The sequence below is a fragment of the Bison bison genome, unplaced genomic scaffold (genome assembly GCF_000754665.1).
Source record: "Bison bison bison isolate TAMUID 2011002044 unplaced genomic scaffold, Bison_UMD1.0 scf7180017864198, whole genome shotgun sequence".
Classification (NCBI taxonomy): Eukaryota; Metazoa; Chordata; class Mammalia; order Artiodactyla; family Bovidae; genus Bison; species Bison bison.
In genome coordinates, this window is record NW_011494770.1 from 2,814,120 (window position 1) to 2,830,171 (window position 16,052).

At 39.4% G+C, this 16,052-nt stretch overlaps 1 protein-coding gene across 3 annotated transcripts in view; it reads left to right on the top strand.

The window, feature by feature from the left end:
• Positions 1–16,052, top strand: part of NHSL1 (NHS-like 1) — a 146,248-nt gene that overhangs the window by 98,555 nt on the left and 31,641 nt on the right. For all 3 annotated transcript variants that reach the window (XM_010844220.1, XM_010844221.1, XM_010844222.1), the window contains exon 3: positions 10,283–10,410. In XM_010844220.1, the coding sequence (XP_010842522.1) occupies positions 10,283–10,410 (128 nt within the window). The remainder of the gene's footprint in view (positions 1–10,282; positions 10,411–16,052) is intronic.

Below are 16,052 nucleotides of genomic sequence, written 5' to 3' on the forward strand. Positions count from 1 at the left end.
TCCAGTTCTAACTGTTGCTTCCTGGCCTGCATACAGGTTTCTCAAGAGGCAGGTCAGGTGGTCTGGTATTCCCATCTCTTTCAGAATTTTCCACAGTTTATTGTGATCCACACAGTCAAAGGCTTTGGCATAGTCAGTAAAGCAGAAGTAGATGTTTTTCTGGAACTCTTTTGCTTTTTTGATGATCCAGCGGATGTTGGAAATTTGATGTCTGGTTCCTCTGCCTTGTCTAAAACCAGCTTGAACATCTGGAAGTTCGTAGTTCATGTATTGCTGAAGCCTGGCTTGGAGAATTTTAAGCATCACTTTACTAGCGTGTGAGATGAGGGCAATTTGTGGTAGTTTGAGCATTCTTTAGCATTGCCTTTCTTTGGGATTGGAATGAAAACTGACCTTTTCCAGTCCTGTGGCCACTGCTGAGTTTTCCAAATTTAGGTTAATAATCTAAAGGTCCATCCATGTTGCTGCAAATAGCATTATTTCATTCTTTTTTTCTGAGTAATATTCCATTGTGTATATATACCACATCTTCTTTATCCATCCATCTGTGGGTGGACATTTAGGTGCACGTGTGGGGATTGCAGTAAGTGGGGAAGGCTTTGTGAAGAAGGGGATTTGAAGTAAACCTCAAAAGATTTGGGGGAAGCTGCCATGAAGTAGTGCAGTGACTTGGGTTCCCTGTAAGCATGGCAGCTGCCACTGCCAGCCAGTAAACCCTGAATGCCATCAGCTCTAGGAGAGTTTGGGAACTGGTGATGGTAGTATATATTATATATTAATATGTATAATTAATATAAATTGAAGAATTTATAAAATCATTTTCAGAAGGGATCAAAGAATTTTCTGTTTCTTCTTAAAATGCTGAGTCTGCTAATATTTTCATTATTTATGATATAGGTAGTGTTTTCACCTACAGACATGCTTTCCCTTTGAGGAAAAGCTAAGAGTCCATCTCTAATTTTAACTGTGGTAAACCTTAAATACCAACATTCCTTAAGATGAACAATACTTACTACATTCTGTACTTATATTTTTGTTGTTGTTATGGAAATTTAAGTATAGGAAAAAACTCTAGTAAAACTAGTTCAATTTCTTAATTTCTAAAACCCAAAAGTGTATTATTGATTCATCAGATAAAGACCAGTGTTATTTTATACATAATTAAGTGTGGTACAGAGACATATGGGTTTCCCTGGTGGCTCAGTGCTAAAGCATCCATCTGCCAGTGCAGCAGACATGGGTTCACTCCACAGGTCAGGAAGATCTCCTAGAAAAGGAAATGGCAACCCACTCCAGTATTCTTGCCTGGGAAATCCCATGCAGAGAGGAGCCTGGCGGGCTTCAGTCCATGGGATCACAAACAACTAGACACGACTGAGCGACTAAACAACAACAACAAACCAGAGACATGGAGGAGGAGAGTTTCTTATCATAAGCAAGTTGACACTCTCAGGAAAGAGCACCAGCCTTGTGGCCAGAGCACCTGGAGTCTAATATTGGTTCCACCAACTGGAGCAAGTTTCTTTGTGTCTCAAGGTCTTTGTACATAAAATGTGGATATTAATCCCCATCTCTTAAAGTCATTGTGGAGAGTAAATGATTTACTGTACGTAAAGTGCTTTGAACAATGGCTTGTTCACAGGGAACCCTCAATCAAAGTTAATATTAGTAATACATAGCAGTTACTCTATGCCTGCTGAGAGTTGTTTTACGTCTTGCCTTTTCCTACTACAACCGCCAACTTTTCTTGGAACCTTAGAGCTTGGTGCTGAAGCTGACAGATGCTTCTTGCCCAGAGTTGCACAGCTCTTCAGCAGCCAAACAGCCAACTCCAGATGCCCAATTCCTGTTGCAGTTTCTTCACCATGATGCTCTAAGATTCCTACCAAAGGGAACCCCACCCCATTTCTCCAAAGATCCTTATGAACATCTTTCACATCTTAGCATCTCCTGGTTCCATCTTTGTTGATTTCCTTGGGCTGCCATGACAAAGTGCCACAAACCGGGTGACTTAAAACAATAGAAATTTATTGTCTTATAATTCTGGAGGCTAGAAGTCCAAAATCAGGGTGTTGGCAGGGCCATACTCCTTTCAGCCTCTTGTGGTCACCCTCTTCCAGTTTCTGGTGACCCTGTGTGCTCGTGCAGCAGCTTAACTCCAATCTGTCTCTGCCTCTGTCTGCACCTGGCTGTCTTTCCTCTGTGTCAGTGCATCTTCAAATGGTCCCAGTGTCTATGTTTCCTTCTCATAAGGACATCAGTCACATTGGGTTAGAACCCACCCAAAAGACCTCATTTTAACATGCTTACATCTGGAAAGACTGTAAATAAGGTCATAGTCATAGGTACCGAGGTTAAGACCTCAGCATTTCTTTTCTGGGGACAAAGTTCAACCCAGCACACATACTTTCAGATCAAAAAACCTTGATCCTTTTTTATCTTTGCTTTGGAAGTTTCAAAACATTGAATACATTTATCAGGCATCTGGCTGATACTATTTTAGTGTAAAAATGCTCCTAAGTATAAGGCTTCATGTTCAGTTCAGTTCAATCGCTCAGTCGTGTCCGACTCTTTGCAACCCCATGAATCGCAGCACGCCAGGCCTTCCTGTCCATCACCAACTCCCGGAGTTCACTCAGACTCATGTCCATTGAGTCAGTGATGCCATCCAGCCATCTCATCCTCTGTCATCCCCTTCTCCTGCCCCCAATCCCTCCCAGCATCAGAGTCTTCTCCAATGAGTCAACTCTTCACATCAGGTAGCCAGAGTACTGGAGTTTCAGCTTTAGCATCAGTCCTTCCAAAGAACACCCAGGACTTATCTCCTTCAGAATGGACTGGTTGGATCTCCTTGCAGTCCAAGGGACTCTCAAGAGTCTTCTCCAACACTGCAGTTCAAAAGCATCAATTCTTCAGTGCTCAGCTTTCTTCACAGTCCAACTCTCACATCCATACATGACCACTGGAAAAACCATAGCCTTGACTAGACGGACCTTTGTTGGCAAAGTAATGTCTCTGCTTTTGAATATGCTATCTAGGTTGGTCATAACTTTCCTTCCAAGGAGTAAGCGTCTTTTAATTTCATGGCTGCAGTCACCATCTGCAGTGATTTTGGAGCCCAGAAAAATAAAGTCTGACACTGTTTCCACTGTTTCCCCATCTATTTCCCATGAAGTGATGGGACCAGATGCCATGATCTTAGTTTTCTGAATGTTGAGCTTTAAGCCAACTTTCACTCTCCTCTCACTTTCATCAAGAGGCTTTTTAGTTCCTCTTCACTTTCTGCCATAAGGGTGGTGTCATCTGCATATCTGAGGTTATTGATATTTCTCCCAGCAATCTTGATTCCAGCTTGTGCTTCTTCCAGCCCAGCGTTTCTCATGATGTACTCTGCATATAAGTTAAATAAGCAGGGTGACAATATACAGCCTTGACGTACTCCTTTTCCTATTTGGAACCAGTCTGTTGTTCCATGTCCAGTTCTAACTGTTGCTTCCTGACCTGCATACAGGTTTCTCAAGAGGCAGGTCAGGTGGTCTGGTATTCCCATCTCCTTCAGAATTTTCCAGTTTATTGTGATCCACACAGTCAAAGGCTTTGGCATAGTCAATAAAGCAGAAATAGATGTTTTTCTGGAACTTTCTTGCTTTTTCGATGATCCAGCGGATGTTGGCAATTTGATGTCTGGTTCCTCTGCCTTTTCTAGAACCAGCTTGAACATCTGGAAGTTCGTAGTTCATGTATTGCTGAATCCGGGCTTGGAGAATTTTGAACATTACATGAAACCGATTAGGTTAATAAATTTTGTGCTTAGTTCAGTCGCTCAGTCGTGTCTGACTCTTTGCAACCCCATGAATCGCAGCACGCCAGGCCTCCCTGACCCTCACCAACTCCCAGAGTTCACTCAGATTCACATCCATCGAGTCAGTGATGCCATCCAGCCATCTCATCCTCTGTCGTCCCCTTCTCCTCCTGCCCCCAATCCCTCCCAGCAGCAGAGTCTTTTCCAATGAGTCATCTCTTCGCATGTTGTTGTACTTAGATCAACTCAAAAATTTATGTTCTTTTTCTGGGTTGAGAGGAGTTAGAAATAAATGTTTAGGCCACTGACAGTAAGAGGATCCCTGTATGAGTGTCATATGCAGAAGAAATACAACCTCATGATGTTTTAGTCAAGATGTAGCCAACAGTTTGGTCAGACCTTAGAATCTTAAAGAATTGTGTAGCCAGGGAAGTCTTGTTATGGAATTGCTTACTGACTTTTAAAAGTGAGAGGATTTGAGGTAGTTATGGCTTCCCTGGTAATTGTTGACATCAGTGACCGTGTTTTTTGAGCACTGGCCAAGTGGGAAGGTTCTGTACCAAGTCCTGACGCACGCTGACCTAGTCTCTTACCTGAAAGAGCAGAGTTCTCAGAAATACTTGTTGACTGATTCTCATGACAGCTTCCCAAATGAAGTAATGGCCCAGCTCTAGAAGTGGAATCTGAGTTTCTAGGAGGATAAGATGCTGTCCCCCAGGTCTCACAGGTAGTGAGTGGTGCCTGGTTTGTCTGAATTACAGACACTCAGCTGCTGTCCGTAGAGCTGTCGCATGGCCGTGCCACCCACCCATCCACCCACCCCTGCCAGTGGTTAACGTCCTGTCACTGAAACACACAAGTGTAGCTTTTCATTGCAAATCCCACATTTCTCAACGTTATATAGGAAGGATTAGAAATAAACGTTTACTAAGTGTTGGGAGAATGGGTGACAAGGATCTGAGAAGTCTTAGATTCGGTGTTGTTTCTGGAGGAGTCATTAGAGTTGTTTTGAAATAGTTTGATTTTCCCCTTGCTTATGAGGTAAGGTTGCCCTTCTTCTCACCTCTGAAGGTACATGTGGACGTGTGACTTGTTGTATCCAAAGAAACAGGAGAGGAAGTAACCTGGTTACTTCTGGCAGAAGTTTCCAGAGCCAGTAGTGCTGCTGCTTGATGGTCTGAGCACTCTTTGAGGGGGATCTTCCCACGGCCTGATCTCCATGTGACTGCCACCACTGCCTGGACCGGGAGAACATGCAGAGTCATAAAAACATCTTCTTGTTGTATTAAGCCCCTGGGGCTTGGAAGTGTTTGTGACTGCTTTATACTCCAGCTCATTGTCACTAATTCATTACACTTAGGAGCAAAACAGAGAGCATGGAAATTCATCAAGGATTTCCGGTAGAGAAAATGAGTTTGAAGATAACTCTAAATCTTCTTGCAGCAGACTCCCTCAACATATCTAAAATATTAAAGCAGAAAATCCAACAAATAGTGTAATATGTGAAGGTTGGGAGGACAAAACAGTATTAAATTCGTAAGACGGTTAGGTAACCCTCTAAGCCTCTGACAGTATTTTTTGCTTCTATATTTAAAACTTTGGTCACCCACGTTATTTGTCCATTGTTCTTGTGCTAAAGAAAATAGCTGGACAGGAAAGAAAGGAGGAGGAAATTTGTGGCTGGAAAACCAGAGGACACTACAAACAGTGACACCTTTATCTGAGCAGTACTGTGAGAACAATAGCATGGTTTTACTCTAAATTTCTGTTGCAAGAAGCATATGTGTTAAAGACGGAGCTTCTATTACATTTAGTATCGTTTCCCGCCTGTGGTTGCTGGCATAACCTGGCTTTAAGTTATACTTTGCCTTGCCCTTACCATCAGTGTAGCGTTTGAAAAGTCTTTGTTTATTCATGATTGCTAATGGCACCCCACTCTAGTACTCTTGCCTGGAAAATCCCATGGATGGAGGAGCCTGGTGGGCTGCAGACCATGGGGTCGCGAAGAGTTGGAAATGACTGAACAACTTCACTTTCACTTTTCACTTTCATGCATTGGAGAAGGAAATGGCAACCCACTCCAGTGTTCTTGCCTGGAGAATCCCAGGGACGGGGGGGCCTGGTGGGCTGCTGTCTATGGGGTCACACAGAGTCGGACACGACTGAAGTGACTTAGCAGCAGCAACACTTGCTTATATCTCACTGCATAGACAATAAACTCACTTTTTAATGAACAAAGCCAAGGTTTTAGAAGCTGAGGGCCACTGCAACTTGACAAGAGGAAATTTTCCTAGATTTCCCATTAGAGTTGAAGATGAATGACAGTGGAAGCTGATAAATTTCTTGGATTAATTAGAGTATTTATTAATTATTTAGATTAATTAATGAGTTTATTATATTAATCTGGTAAGAATTTAAAAATTGGTTATCTGCCGTAAATTTATATGGCCTAATTTAATCTTAGATGAGCACCATGTTCATTTGATATTAGTTTGTTATAGCACTATTTGAACATTTTTGTGACATAAATTTAACCATGGTAAGAAAAGACATTGTCCTTTAAACTAGGCTTGAAAGATGACACATACTGGGAATACTAACAATTGCCATCTTTTCATGATTTTAATATATGGATAACAATTTTGCAGTATTTTGGTTTTATAAGCTTTAACAGGTATGTCATTTGGCTATTTTTAATTTCCTTTTAATTAAAAAATTTTGAAGTGTAATTGATGTACTGTATAGGTTCAGGTGTACAACATACTGATTTGATATTTAAATATGTTGCAAAGTGATCATGGTAAGTCTAGTAACATCTGTCACCACGCAAAATTATTATCGTATTATCGAGCATGTTCTATGTAAGGGTGTATATTACATCCCTAAGACTTATGTATTTTATAACTGGAATTTTGTACATCTTAATCCCCTTCATCTATTATGCCCAACCCCATCCCCCCTGCCATCTGGCAACCACCCACTTGCTCTCTGAATCTTTAAGTCTGTTTCCGATTTGTTTGTTTTGTTTTTTAAATTTCACATGTAAGTGAAATCGTATGGTATTTGTCTTTGTCTGACTTATTTCACTTTGCATAATACCTTCTAGGTCCATTCATGCTATTGCAAATGGCAAGATTTCATTCTTTTTTATGGCTGGGTAATATTCCTCTGTGCGTGTGAATGAACATTGGATTACATATATCTTCTTGAGTTACTGTTTTATTTTCTTCAGATAAATACCCAGAAGCAGAATTGCTGAATTGTGTGATAGTTCTGTTTTTAATTTTTTGAGGAACTGCCATACTGTTTTCCATACTGGCTGCATCAATTTACATGTCCACCTACAGCACTGGGGTTCCTTTTTCTCTACAGTCTTGCCAACTCTTGTGATTTGTTGTCGTTTTTGATGATAACATTTTGGATGTTTTTAATATTATTGCCAAGAATATCAGAATGAATACCACCTTTAGAGATGACCTAGCCTAACAGTCCCTTGCAGAGGAATCTTTTCTAAACACATTCTTACATGGTACCCGATATCGAGAACAGATTATTTAGTACTGTAAAATTCTATAGTTTGAGACTTGTACTTATCTTAAGGTCGGTGAATGAGGGTGAAAAGGATTATTTTTTGAATAAGAAAAGGATTTGGTTTAAAGGGCTTTGGCCTTAACTTTGTGTTTTGTTTTGTTTGGTAACTATTTTTGAAAGCACCAAATTATGTGATAAGTAACTTACAGTGGTAATAGGTTTTATTAGTTTGTTTTACAAGATTCACCCTGAATCTTTAGGAGACTTCAGTTTATAGGACTACAGAAAAGTTAATTTAGCAATACAAATTAGTGACATGTAGAATTATAGGGTTGAGTGTTATGTTTTATTTTAGCTTTAAGATAAAAAAAATATAAAATAAAATCAGACTTCCCTGGTGGCTCAGTGGTGAAGAATCTGCCTACCAGTACCAGAGACCCGAATTTGATCCCTGATCTGGGAAGGTCCCACATGCCATGGAGCAACTAAGCCTGTGCGCCATAACTATTGATCCTGTGCTCTAGAGCCTGGGAGCCGCAACTGCTGAGGCCCATGTGCCCTGGGGCCCCTGCTCCGCAACAAGAGAAGCCTGTGCACTGCAACTGGAGAGCAGTCCTGCTCACCGCAACTAGAGAGAAAAAAGCTCATGCAACATGAAGACTCAGCACAGCCAAAAGGAAATAATTAAAATCATTTTAAAAGTAAAATATTTACAGAATCCAAGAACTCTGTACTGAACACCATTTGAAAACTAGTCATCATGCTTTATGTAACATCCCTGTAGGAATGAGAACAGAATCTGGTTGTACTATTTATTTTTGTAGAGAAGTTGTGAAGTATTGGAGAAAACGTGGAAGTCTTTTTCACTGAAAAGGGTTTGATTAGTGTTATAAATCCTCATTTTTTCAAATGTACTCTGGAGGTGTCAGAAATTTTTTTTTAATTTTCTTTTTTTATTCAATGTTAGCATGGATTGCCAGTCTAGCCCACACATTATTCAACCCATAAGTAACTGAAGTATTAGTGTTTAACTATCTTATGATTACCTGTACAATTTTTCAGTTAGCTTGGCATTCTAAAAGAGCCTTGTAACTATTTCTATGGAGTTAAAAAAAAAAAATCTGATGTGTAGTTTTCATTTGACTCTCTGCTTCTACCATGAGATAGGTTACACAGGACAGTGAGGATTTTTTTATTTTTATCCCTCCACTAAAGCAGCTGCTCATCTCCTCTTTGAAGAAGCAGCTTAGATCCTAGTGTTAAAAGGGAGCTCTGAAGATGCCCTACTTTAGTTCTGTGCCATTAGGTGCGTGGTTTTGTAAAACTGTGCAAAGAGGAAACTTGCCCAAAACCAAACACCTGTCGCCTTCCTTTAGCAAGATGGATATTTAAAGCAATACTGTGGGGAATCCTTTTGCAAGGCAAATACTTTTCTGAGGTATCTAAGTCATAGGAGAGCTCCTGGGACTTTAAAATGTCATTAGAACCCTTGCTTTGTTCTCCCTCAACTGATGGGAGTTAGCAGTGCAGTGGTTCCTTCTTGAAGAGAATCCCCGGTCTCTGAGCAGCCAGCGGCCCCAGTCATTGCTCCATGAACTGGAAGACTTCTCAGACTGCCACCCAGCTTTGTGCTAAACTCCACACAGTGATTATAGGCTGTTTAGCATCAAATTAAATTGGAAATAAAAACAGAATGATAGATTATAATCCATGATTTCTCACTTCCAGTTGATCAGTCTAGAAGGCAAGCCTCACATGAGAATTGCTTGTGTTTTTTGATGTGGAATTATGTCATCAATTGTTACATGTCAAAAATTATAGTATGTATGGAAAACAGTATGGAGGTTCCTCAAAAACCTAAAAATTTAGTTGCCATGTCATCCGGCTGTCCCAGTCCTGGGCATACACCTAGACAAAACTCTTAATTTGAAAAGATACATGCGTCCCTGTTTCGTAGTAGCACTGTTTGCAGTAGCCATCAAAGCAGCCTAAATGTCCATCAACAGATGAATGGATAAAAAGGATGTGGTATATATATGCAGTGGAATATTACTCAGTCATAAAAAAAGAATGAAATATTGCCATTTGCTGCAACATAAACAGACCTAGAGATTATCATACTAAGTGAAGTAAATCAGAAAAAGACACATATCATATGATATCATTTATATGTGGAATCTAAAATATGACTCAAATGAACTTATTTACAAAATAGAAACAGACTCACAGACAGAGAATAGACTTGTGGTTGCTAAGGAGGAGGGGAGTAGGGGAAGAAAGGATTGAGAGTTCGAGATTAGTGGATGCAAACTATCATATATAGGGTGTACAGGCTTCCAGCTGGCTCAGTGGTAAAGAATCTGCCTGCCAATGCAGGAGACTTGGGTTTAATCTCTGAGTGGGGAAGATCCCCTGGAGAATGAAATGGCAACCCACTCCAGTATTGTTGCCTGGGAAATTCGATGGACAGAGAGGCCTGGCAGGCTACAGTCCATGGGGTTGCAAAAGAGTCAGACACAGCTTAGTGACTAAACAATAGCAACCTACTATAACATAGCACAGGGAATTATATTCAACATCCTGTGATAAACCATAATGGAAAAGAATGTTAAAAAAGAATGTATACATTGTATATCTGAGTCAACTTGCTATACAGTAGAAATTAACACAACATTGTAAATCAACTATACTTCAATAAAAGTAATGTAATTACCCTGACTCAGAGAGTTTTTGAGAGGTGTAAAACAGTCCCTTTGAAGTGTATTAACATGGCATATAAGGTGTGGTAGCTGCTTTACTAACTCTTAGTTCTTTTCATCATCATTTTTATTATTATTTTAAATCATTATTATATGTAGAGAAATATTGCAAGAAAAGGTAAATAAAAAGGAGTAAGCAAATCCTGGTTCTTAAAGCCCTTTCTCCCTTCCCTGGCCTCTACTCCTGCAGAATGTGATAAGTTACGGCGGGATGGCTATCGGAGTTCTCAGTACTATTCCCAAGGACCCACCTTTGCAGCCAACTCCAGTCCCCTCTGTGATGATTACCAAGATGAGGATGAAGAAACAGATCCAAAGGTAAGTCTTCTAAATTCAATGCATGATCCTCGACTGCGCTTTCATCCTGACCCATTGATCTATTTTTGTGTGTGCTAGTACCATACTGTTTTGATTTCTGCAGCTTTGTAATATAGCCTGAATCAGGGAGTATGATTCTTCCAGTTTTGTTCTTCTGTGTAAATATTTATTGAATTAAATGAATGGAGGATGAACAGCCTGTTCAAAAAAGATCTTAGAGAACAGTCTTCCACTCACCACTTTCTAAATAAAGAAATTAATGCCTTGAAGATGCAAGTGATGCATACAGCAAGTGGCAGAGCTAAGACTTGAAGTGTGTCTCGTAATTCCTAGAATACTACTTCTTAACTTTATCTCTTAAATTCCACGCATGGAAGTTTTCTAAATTTCTAAGCTCTAGTCCACACTCATGCATTTATCTGCTTACTGTCCATCGCCACTTAAATGTCTCTTACAGCTATCTCAAACTGACTCAAATTCAAATGTGATTCTCACATCTCTCTTCCAAAAGGAAAAAAAGGAAAAAAAAAAAACAACTCTACCTGATTCTTTTATAGTTTTCCTCACCTCAGTAAGTTACATCTTCTTTCTACCCATTTTTAAGTCAAGATCATCGGGCACATTCTTGATTCTTTTCTTTTTCTCACACCTTGAGCAAATTCTGTAGGATTATTGGTTAGTGAACCACTCCAGAATTGCAGTTCAGGTATTATGTAGCAACTAGGTCTAGAGCATGTCCCTAAGAGTGGGTGGCTGAGGTGCACTGGAGGTAAGGTTGTGAAGGATCAGAGCAGGTGTTAGACGGAACAGCTCAGTGGATGCTGAGTTCACGAAGAGTGATGACAGGAATAGTGGTGGAGGGAGGCTGAAGTAAGATTACCGACGGGCAATGCCAAGTGAGAGAGTTAGCTCTTATTGCATAGCTAATAGGAAATCACTAACATTGTTCAAACAGAAGATTTTATGATTGGGAATAAAAATTATATATATCTTTTGTTAGATGCAAGACATAGCTAATGTTGAAACTGATTTTCTAATTTATTTAAAGTATCAAATCTGACTTTAGAACATGTAGAGGGGGAATATTAACAGACTAATTCCCATGTTAAAAAAATTGTATCAAAAATTACACCATATTGACCTCCAAAGTAGTTACTGAGTTGATGAAGGTGTTAACTAACCTTATTGTCATAATTGTTTTATAATATATATGCATCAAGTCATCACATTGTAGACCTTAAACTTTCACAATATTAATGTCAGTTATATCTCAATAAAACTGGGGAAAAATTGAAATAGTTAAAAAAAACACTGAACCAAATTGAGGAGGAACACCAAGCTTAGACAGTTTCACGAAGAAGAATCTACTAAAGTTTTAAGAGTATTTAATTCAGTGCTTGAAACTGTCTGAGAGCAAAGAAAGAGAAGGAAAAGGTGAAATTAAAAAATGATAATAAATTAGTTTTAACACTGATACCAAAACCTGAATACACAAATCATAAGATAAACTAGCCAATCTCACTCATGAATATTGGCATTAGAAATTAAAAATAACAGGAAACATAATCTAGTAACTCATTTATGAAATGAATACTTCAAAATCAATCTGGATTTATTTCCATAGTAATTTAAGAATGTTTATCATTAGGTAATTCAATCATGTATTAATTGTGTTAATATACTTCAGGGGTAAAATCATATAAAAACTGTAGATATTGACATTTGATACAATTTTACAGCCATTCTTGATTAAAAAAATATAATAATATGGGAACAAGTGGATATTTGTAACTTAACAAAAGTACCTACCTGTCACCAAATCCAACATAATTTTTAATGGGCCATTCTCATTAAAACAAAGAATAAGACAGGCATTTGCAGTTACTATAACATAGTATAGATATACATATGGTATAATATTGGTATAGAAATCAATAACTTTCATATCTACATATGCAAGTTAGAAGAGATAGTAGAAAAAGTCTATTTAAAATAGCTATAGTAAACAAAGTAGGGAAAATTTTAATTTAAAAATGCAAGTTACATATGAAAAAGCTTTAAAATACTTTATGGGAACACAGCTAAGATTTGAATAAATGAAAAGATATAACATGCTCTTAGAGGATTCAATATCAAAAAACTGTCAATTCTGCTCAAGTTAATTTTAAAAATTAACACACTAGGAATAAAAAATTGAGTAGTTTTGTTCTGTTTTAGTGTGGAATTATTTTAGGGGATGGGGGAGGAGAAAGAGGATTGGAGAGGCCGGATCCAAGGTTGCTACTGGCAAAGCTGTAAACTAGAAGAGCAATGGGGAATGAGAAGCAGCCTGACCAGGTATTAAAACATAAAGAGTCAGGAATCACTGCAGTGTGGCACCTGAATATACAAACTGGTAGGACAGAATGTTAAAGACAGAATGTAAAGTCCAGGAAGTGACCTAACTTTTTAGGGCTTCCCAGGTGATGCTAGTGGTAAAGAACCTACCTGCTGATGCAGGAGACCATAACAGACTATGGGTTCGATCCCTGGGTCAGGAAGATCCCCTGGAGGAAGGCATGGCAACCCACTCCAGTATTCTTATCTGGAGAATCCCATGGACAAAGAAGCCCAGCTGGTTACGGTCCATAGGGTCACAAAGAGTTGGACACAACTGATGCAACTTGCATGCATCCATGCATATATGATGGTAAAGTTGGCATTTGAGATCAGGTGGGGATCCATTCATTGTATGAGGGGCTCCAAGCTAACAGTGTATAGTCTTTATGTTAATTCCAAGACCCCTGACTGCAATCATGTCCTTAAATGTCACTCTAGCATTTGGGGTCATTTTAAACATGGAGTATACAGAAGTCAATTTAGAAGGAAAATTCTACTGGGAAAACCCTTTGTATTTCTAAGTAGGCTATGGTGAGGACAGTAGTGAACTCTGGAGAAGGGACAGGTAATAATTAAGCATCTATTATGCGCTTAGGATAAAAGCACTCCCCTAAAATGAGAGTTGCTAATAAGACAGAAGTTAAGGACATATAAATTAGAACAGAGAACTTAGGGGATGTCTGTTTTGGTTATTTATTCTGGCTCATCATTCCAAAGTAATTATCCAAATGCAAAACATTTCCCAAGTAGGACTTGTGTTTATGGTGTAGTGAAAGTTATTTTGCTGGTGATCTCCACATATATATCTTGCAAAGTAGTGATGTAGTGTAGCAAGAAAAGAAGTTGCTTGAACTGTTTCCAAGTATATGTTATATATGTCATCTACGTAGTAAACATGCTGCTTGAAAAACGCTGTCTGCAAAGGGATTCAGAAATCTCACAAAATAACATTTTTATTCAACTGTGAAATCAAAGAGTAAGCTATTGCTTTGGTATTGTTCTAGTCTTGACAGTTCTTTGTTTTGTTAGTTTGCATTGTGTGCCAGGTGCTACCAAAGAGGTTATTCAGGTATTTGAAGGAAATTTCAGTTAGAGATGACAGGATACTTCCTGTGAGTTGAGAGGGCATATCTCCAACTGCCATTGTGGGAGGTTATGTTTGATGATATGTTCACTGAATCAGGGAAACATTCACAGAGGCCCCATTGTCTCAGCAGAAAGGATGTCAGTCATGAGTTACTCAATCTCTTGGGTAAAATTTGCCCTCCTTCTCCCCAGACAGATAAATTAGACTGGGATTGTGGCAATAAATGATTGGCTTTCATGGTATTGATAGAAACTGAAATTTTCTTTTCTAGTCTCTGTTTTTCTTCGCACTGGCATCATCTCAGGTTCTGTTTCGGTCTCTACTGATATGAGAGATTTAAATCGAAGGAGGATTTTGAGGATGACAAAAGGACAGTGGCCTTCCTCTGTAACCACACATGTAGGAAGCATGTATAAGGTGATGCTTGGGAGACTGGTCTAGAGGAGCTTTCCCACCTCTCGAAGTTGGTGGCCTTGGCAAATTGCTTCCCTCTGCGAGTTTCACTTTCCTTAACTGTGAAGAGTCATAAACCACATGTTCTGGTTTTGCTCAGGATAGTCCTGGTTTACGGCTGCTGTTCTGTGTAATTATTAAAAGTACTCCTTTCACTCTCAAAGGCATTCTGGTTTTGATAATAAATTACTTGATTGCCTTACCCACCTTGAAGATGGTTATGAGGCTGAAGTGAGTTAATGTTTTTTAAATCCTTAAGCGTGGTGCCTGGCACAGTATATGCTCAAATAATGATGACTGATGTCTTTAAACTGCTTGGTTTTTCAAACCAGACTTCAAAGAAATTAGTTCAGTAGACAGTGTCTGGTTTTATGAAAATTTGGCTACTCTTTCAATCATTCTAAGTCTTTTATTCCACAAACATAGAATTTCCTACCTAAAGCAATAAATTTGAGAGGTTTCAGCAATTACCAAGACTTTCTAGTTGTTGTGACTTTACAGGTTATCTGTGTAGAACTACCAGTGGTTATTTTACTGGCACTCATTTTATAATAATTGTAGAACACTTTAGAACTTTTTCACAAATTATATCTCATTTTCACAAGACCTTCCATAAAGTCAATATTTTTAATAATTATTGCTAGCATTTTAACCATCTTGAAACTGAGACTCAGATATATTAAATTACTTTTTCAAGATCACAAAGCCAGTATTTGAGAGGACATGAATGCAGGGCTTCTCACTTTATATTTCATTTCTTTTCATTGCACCATGTTGGTGAAATGATAGGACAAGATTGCTGAATTACCCAAGTTCCTTCTCATTATGCCTGCTGTTGTCACTTTTCCCTCTGTCTTTGACTTGTTTGGTGTTATTCACTTATTTCGGAGAAGGCGATGGCACCCCACTCCAGTACTCTTGCCTGGAAAATCCCATGGATGGAGGAGCCTTGTAGGCTGCGGTCCATGGGGTCGCAAAGAGTCGGACACGACTGAGTGACTTCACTTTCACTTTTCACTTTCCTGCATAGGGGAAGGAAATGGCAACCCACTCCAGTGTTCTTGCCTGGAGAATCCCAGGGACGGGGGAGCCTGGTGGGCTGCCGTCTACGGGGTCGCACAGAGTCGGACACGACTGAAGCGACTTAGCAGTAGCAGCGTTCACTTATTCACGGTATTGTTTTCAAAAAACCATGTTAAGTCCTGCTTAGTCCCAATATATAGACAGAGCCCCTGGCCTTGGGTCACTTAACTATCCAGAAAACATGATTCTAGATACAATTATTTTATTATTGGGTCTCTCTGGGTAAGTAATTCCAGGACACAGTGGAAACCCAGAGGAGTTTTTGCTGGTTCCATGTGTTCGCTGCTCTGCGATCTGTGGCACTTTGTTGCTCTGTCCTATTTAGCAGGGTGAGAAGATTGTGGTCTGTCATTTCAGGCCTTTATGCATTCAAGTAGTGAGGGCGTCTCTCAACTTGCTCCGGTTTGTGTTGTTCCATGCATCCCATTACACTGGAATGAGACTCTATTCATATCTGCCTTCCCTTCTAGATCAGGGCGGAGATGGGAGGCCATACAGCATCCTCATCATATTGATTTCGATATTCCCAGCATGGAGCCAAGCATTTGGCACATGGAAAAGCTCAGGAGCCAGAAGCTGGGCTGGTGTTACCTGTGTGTCTGCTTAATTCTTACTGCAACCATGTAAGGCAGCTTATACC